General features: G+C 50.2%; 1 protein-coding gene across 3 annotated transcripts in view; it reads left to right on the forward strand.

Annotated features, from left to right (window-relative positions):
- Window positions 1-6,118, forward strand: part of ADAM8 (ADAM metallopeptidase domain 8) — a 57,846-nt gene extending 51,728 nt beyond the window's left edge. For all 3 annotated transcript variants that reach the window (XM_025214679.1, XM_025214680.1, XM_025214681.1), the window contains 3 exons: window positions 347-397; window positions 2,952-3,077; window positions 4,780-6,118. In XM_025214679.1, coding sequence (XP_025070464.1) covers window positions 347-397; window positions 2,952-3,077; window positions 4,780-4,830 — 228 coding nt within the window. In that variant the 3' untranslated portion in view covers window positions 4,831-6,118. The remainder of the gene's footprint in view (window positions 1-346; window positions 398-2,951; window positions 3,078-4,779) is intronic.
- The last annotated feature ends 642 nt before the right edge of the window (window positions 6,119-6,760 follow it).

The following is a 6,760-nucleotide window of genomic DNA, read 5'->3' on the forward strand; positions in this document are numbered from 1 at the left end:
CTCTTTCCTGCCTATGCAGGGGGTCGGACTCGATGATCTATTGAGGTCCCTTCCGACCCTAACATCTATGAATCTATGAACTGCTATCCTCTTGCTGTGATTTAATTTTCAATTAAATTCTCAACAAAATTCCCTTGTTTGTAAGGAATGGGCCAGATGCCACTCTGGGCCCTTGGGCTGTACCTCACTGATCTGTGGCCAATCTTAAAGTTACAGCTCTTTTTGCACCCATGAGGGACATTGCTAAACTACATTGACTGGGAAGGTGCAGGCTCCTTTTCACCAGCCCAGAGTGTATGAGAAGGGTTTGGGGTCTGTTTAATGATTCTTTATTCTCTTTAATTAGGTGAAGCCAGATCCACCAAGCAGGCCACTCCCAGAGCTGAAAAGCAAACAGGTAACATCTTAGCTGCTGATCCTATCCGTAGGCATCTGGCTCCAGTTCCCTGGGGCTCTACCCACCAGAATATATCTGGTTGCACTTCACAATGACCCCGACATGTAGGACAGATCTCAGAGCACAAAAGGCTATAGAGCCCCTTCTGACCTTGAGACTCAGACTCCAGTGCCAGAGACTGAGGGACTTAGGGTGGGCTCTGGGTTGGGCTGCAGAGGATGCATCTCTGGATGCATCTCTGGATGCTAAAACAGTGTTTCCCAAACTCTTGACAACACCTCGGGCACACTTTTTTCTGAATTAAAATTGGCAGCACACTTCACTCTTACACCTGATAAGGGGATGTGTGTGTGTGTACATATATATGTGTATATATTTTTTCAAAACATAACCATGGATCCTAGTTTTCTTTTTTAAAAATGACAAATTCTCTGATTAAAATGTAATTTCTCTGATTAAAACCCCCAAACTCCATGTTTTTCCATGATTAAAATGAAACGCCACTATATACAGGTATCAGTTGAACACAATATTTTATTGATCTATTTACAGTTTCAAAGCAATTTGGAAGGTTATCAGCCCCTCAATCACTATAATAAAATAAATTCTAAATACCTATAAATTTTGGCTTTTGGTTTTGGGTTTTTTATCATGGAAAATAAGAGCTCCCCCTTCCCCCTTTGCTCACCAGAATGTGGGTCTGGCTGCAGCTCTTCCATGACTACTGTTTTGTGGCTCTGAGCAGCCCTGATATGCCAGTGCCGTGCCCATGCCATTGCCCCTGACTCCTGACCCATAGCCACCCCCCCACCCGATGATGCCCCCCCACTCAAAGCCCCCTGCCCCCTCCAGCCGCCAGGACTAGGAAGCCAGGAACCTGGGTCCAGAGTCCCTTTCCCTCCAGCAGCGCTCGAGCTTTGGCTGCCACCTGATGGGCACAGCGGCTGCTGTGGCAGAGTGGAGCCCAGCTCCCCTTCCACCATGGGTGGCACAGCCAGAGTGGAACCTGTCGGGGTGGGGGGTGGATGTGGGCTGGCCACTGTGGGCTCAGGCTCCCTGCTCTGCTGGGTGGGACTTGGTGCAGCAGGGCAGAGAATTTTGTTGCTGATACTCAGTGATCCCCACTGTCATGCCACCACCGCTGCTGCTAGTCAGGCAGGGGGTACCTTGCCTTGGCAGTGCTGAACTCATGGTGGCAGCATTGAGCTTCCCCACACCGTTCTGCCGTGCTGCATCATGTCTCTCCCACTGGGCTGTGGGGCAGGGCAGCAGGGTGGGGAGCCTGCAGCAGGCAGCCCATTCCCACTGTTGCCACACGCACAGATCTGCCCCCCCCAGCATCCCGGACGAGTCACCTGTAGCCCTGTCCCACTTCCCACCTGGGCTCTGTGGCCACGCATTCCAGCCCCAGGCCCCAAGTTCCACACACTGTCCAGGCTGGGCAGCAGCCCCAGCCCTGCCCAACTCCTTCCCTCCCTGTGGGATCCTCAATTCCTCCCCACCCACTAACCCATCACCAGATTTACCTGCGAGAGCTGCTCTCTAGGCTGCCTGGTGGTGGTTGTACATGTGCATGTGCACACATTCACATGGCACCTACTGGCTGATCGCCCTCCTCCTGCTTTCCCTAGCCCCTTGCAGGCTAGAGCTCTTGCCAGCCTGCAAGGGGAAACCCACTGTTTGCTGTGTTTTTCTCCTTTAAAGAAGAAAATCTGGGTTTTTCTCTTTAAAATGAGACAATCCAGTTTTTTCTCCTTAAAATGAGAAAATCTGGGTTTTACCACATTTTTCCATGGTGAACAGAAAACCAAGATCCCTGCATATAACATTCCATTCCCCCACCAGAGGAAATCATACCAGTCCTGAGATGTACTGTTGAAAATGACATCCCAAAAAAGAACTGCCCTACTCTTCCACTGTCTGCTCGTTCCCGATCTCTGGTTTGTACCTCGGAGGCAAGGGCAGCCCGCACTGCTAAGACTGTTCCTGCAGGGTCTCACATGTCTGGAGACCATCCCTGTGCCCCCTCATGCTGGCTCTGGGTACCAGGGAAGGAATAGAGGGGAATAGCCAGACTGCAAAGCACAGTTGCGTGCGTCCGTCCATCCATCCATCCATCCATCCATCCATCCATCCATCCATCCACTGTCTGCTTGCAGCAGAGAGCACTCCTGGGAGTGTGGGGGGAGCTGGCATAGGGGCTGCCTGGTGGTGAAGGGCAGAGGAAGGCAAAAGCAGCGGCATTTCCTAGAAGAGCAACTACAGATACTGCTGGAGTAGCTTAGTCAGGCACAGGGTGCTGAACAGGGGAGGAGAGCATTTAGCTCCTCACATAGGGGATCTCACAGCACACTTCTGTCACTCTCACAGCACATTAGTGCCATGGCACACCCTTTGGGAGTCACTGTTTAAGATGTACACAGGAAGCTATTGCCCTGCTGAGTAAGAAGGGCTGCTGCTGGTTTGTGGAAATAATCCAGAGAACAATCATTGAACACAAAGTGTTTGTAAATTTCCAGATTAAGTGATGCTCTTCGTCTTGCCTATTTGACAGTTTAAAGAAGGAAATCAACCTGGCTCGACTTTGGCAGGTGTCGGGACACCATCCTCGCCATCTCTGCCCATTCCCCCAGCCAAGCCTGCAGCCCTCAAATTTCAGCCTAGCCAGCACCAGCCTCAGGTGAGTCACTTTCTGCATGGGTGCAGGCAGAAGTCTCATTTTTCAAGTGATCTAGCCCCTGAAACCTCTCTACAGCTGTGTCTTAACACATGTACACAGCTGCAGAGTGCTTTTAAAATGGCAATCATGCAAAAGATTAACCTTGGTTAAATCAGGTATTACATTAGGGTGCTCAAAAACAGAGCATCTTAGGGAATTTGTGTTCCCTCCAGGGTTAATTTTTCACTCCGGGGCCAAGCTGGGCTGCTTCTACCAGCCCAGCCCCACCCCCCAGGCTGTCAGGGGGAAGGAGAGGGAAGGAAAGGGAGCTCCTGGATCCTTAATGGCCAAAGTTGAGGGGGAGGGTGTGGGGAACAGGTCCCACTCGCCTTGCGCCCCCCACCCCCAGCTACCTTGGCTGGGTTATTGGGAGGAGCCAGGTCAAGCCCACGAGGTAAGGGGGCTCCATTCCCCCCCTTCCCTCTCAGAGCTGGCTGCTGAATGGCCAGAGCTGAGGGGGATGGGGAGGGAAATGGGGCCCCCTCCCCAGACACCTTGGCTACGGTATTGGAGGGAGCTTGGTCATGGTCATGAGGCATTTCCCCACTCCCACCATCCCCCTCAGCTCTGGACATTCAGCAGCTGGGAGCTTTGGAGTAGCTGGAGGGGGGCGGGCGTTGCATGAGACAAGGAGGCCCTGTTCCCCACCCTCTCCCCCTCAGCTCTCTCCATTCAGCAGCTGGGACCTCCCTTTCCTCCCACTTCCCCTTCCCCTTCTCCTTCCCCCCTCTCTTGCTGACAGCCCCGGAGGCTGGGCAGAGGAGGTGTTCGGCAGCCTCCTGGGTCGAGTAGATGTTGGATTGGGCACAGGGTGACTTATGTAAAGTGCCATGAGTTAGAACAGGGTCCTAATGTCTGTCTGTGCCCTGAGTTTTCTGTTACAGGTACCAGGGAGAAGAGGGGCTCTCTTTTCTCATCCAGGTTCTGTGCTTGGCATTCACAGCTTGATATACTTAGAAGCTTTTTCTCTCAACTTGTCCCAAACCCTGTAACAGCTTGCATGGTGTTCCTTTGAGCAGCTCTATGTCTCCTCAGCAGTGATGCCAAGATAGCTGCCAAGAAACAAGCTGTACCCACTCTCTCTCACACTCTATATGCCACTTGCTGAAAAATGTTGTGTGGCTGCTTTCTGATGCATGCAAATAGATGTAGTAGGAGGGTAGTAAAACACTGGAACAAGTTACCCAGAGAGGTTGTGGAAGCTCCATCCTTGGAGGTTTTTAAGACAGGCTAGACAAAGCTTTGGCTGGAATGATCTAGTTGGGGATGGTTCTGGTTTGAGCAGGGGGTTGGACTAGAAGACCCTAACTTTCTATGATTCTATGATTGTTTGTACTCTGGCTCCCTTTCTCAGGCATGCTCCTGAGCAGTGCTAGAGCAGTGCTAGGCTTGCCCCCCACTCCAGTGATGCCTGTACTGCAGCTTATCAGTGTTTACAGCAGGAACAAGTGAGTGAAGCTTGTTTCTTAGCTGTGGTCTGTACAGCATCCTGGGAACAATGTGGACATACTCTTTGTTTCTTATGTGCACACATTTCCTTCCTCTTTTCCTTCTCCCTATATAAGTGAGGGCTCTGGGAATGGCTGTCTGTGGCAGGAGTGTGTGTGCCGGGAGCTGCAGAAGCCCCAGTCCTTGCCATGGCTTCTTTCCATCTATTTTGCAGAAGGGAGTCTCTCCAAAAGTCGCACTGAAACCTCCTGCTACCCAGAGATGACGCAGACTGCACTAACTACGAAATGAGAAGAGTTTCTTTGTGTGAGATGATCGAACATATCTGCTTCTAGCTTCAATGGTACTTGAATTGCTTGCGGAGTCTTCCTTCAAGGTCTTGAGTGTTTACATGAAATGTTTGACTGAGTCGTGCCTTAACTTGGATCCTGTAGCTTTATATATAATTCACCAGTGGAAGGACATCTGGCAGCTGTTCAGACACCAGCATGGGGCCTACAGCTATACAAACAGGGAAACATTTACAGGCTGGGCAGAAGTAAGGTGCAGGAAACCTCCCAAGCATCCCAAAAGGAGAGGAAAGTTTGTTTTAAATCCATAGATACCTCTGCTCCCTCCTGCACAGGCATGACTGGGAAGCCAGCTACAGTTGCAGCTCTGACTTCTATTCTGGATGTGGTCTGCAGCTCTGTGACCTGTACCTCTCTGTCCCACGGGCTGCCAAGAGCACATGTCTCAGCATGGAATGCTTTAGGTCCATTTGGGTTGCTGGAACAGGACATGCTGGAAACTTCAGTCTCTGCTGGCTGCACCCTGCTATGCCTTACGTCATTGTTTTGTGGCTCTCAGGTCTTTGGCATAGCAAATATGCCCCCAGAGCAGCCTTTGCTCCCTCCTCTTGGTTCACCCCCTTCTGTACACAGGCCTGTCTTGCAGGGGGAGAGTCTGACACTGTATTACAGCCTTCTAATTCACAGACAGGACCTTCTTAGCTCTTTCAGTGACCATCTTCTCAGCACCTAGGAATCTAAGCCCAGTCACACAGGTTTGAGGGCAAAGGCATATCAGGAACTCATCTCCTAGCCTTTTCTTATTACTCTCCAGGGGACATTTCCTTCCTTGAAGCAAAGTGTGGCTATCCAGGCCAGAAGCCATGGCCTCTCAACCATCAGCTCCTGAACATTTAGCTGCACTGCAGAACAGGCACAGCAGGACAGGAGGAACAAGGCTTCTAGCTGGAGCAGGCTGCAGTGGTGCTACTGTTTGAGAAGCTCCTATGCTTTGGCAGCATGGAGGTGTAATCCACACAAAGCTGGTTGCAGACACTTTTTCCAACATAGATTTTTAGACCAGCTGACTGCAGTGAGCAGGAAGGTTCAGCTGATGATTTTCTTCAGGGCACTAGCTAGCCTGGTACAGAGCTCAGGAACATGACAGACTGGGGACAGGACTGTGGGGAGTTCTCTGAAATAGGCTGCTGCTGCCATTAAAAATCTGCACTCAATAAATAAAACAGTCACATCCACCTGGGCTGTCTCACTCTCCCTGGGGTTTCAGCAGGCCTGAAGCTGTTTGTGTTCCAGCAGGACTGAAGCTGTTTGTTTGTTCTGATCTTTAGGAAGCCACAAATTATCATTTAAATTATTGTTCAAGTTACTATTCTGTCTGAAGAACATTCCTTGATTTTTTTTTTTTTTTTTACTATGGCTGTTAATTTATGATCTTCAGTGTGATGTTTTCAGTTGGTATGGCCTTACATCAGATTTCTCATTTGATATTATTTCAGTTGAAGACTTTTGTAAAAATAAAAACTAAAGGTCATCTCAGGGTGCGTCAGTTTCTGTACGGCAGATGAGATGAGTCCATGCCATTACAGGATCCCTATGCAAAGTAGATGCAGCCCTTAGCACAGGGGTGGGCAAAATGCGGCCTGTGGGCCAGATGCAGCCCACCAGGCCATTCTATCCAGCTGTGAAAATTTAGAAAATTAATATTTATCTGCCCCTGACTGCCTGTCACGTGGCCCTCAATGCCAAAACTCAGTAAGTGGCCCTCCTCGCAACATAATTGCCTGCTCCTACCTTAGCATCTGTCTAGACACCATCACACAACTTTGTCTAGAACTGTGTGGCAAACCTACAGCACAAGTAATATGAACAGTCTCTGTGAGTGGCACCTGGCAGATCAGGCAGGGA

This window comes from Alligator sinensis, unplaced genomic scaffold (assembly GCF_000455745.1).
Source record: "Alligator sinensis unplaced genomic scaffold, ASM45574v1 scaffold675_1, whole genome shotgun sequence".
In the NCBI taxonomy this organism is placed as follows: Eukaryota; Metazoa; Chordata; order Crocodylia; family Alligatoridae; genus Alligator; species Alligator sinensis.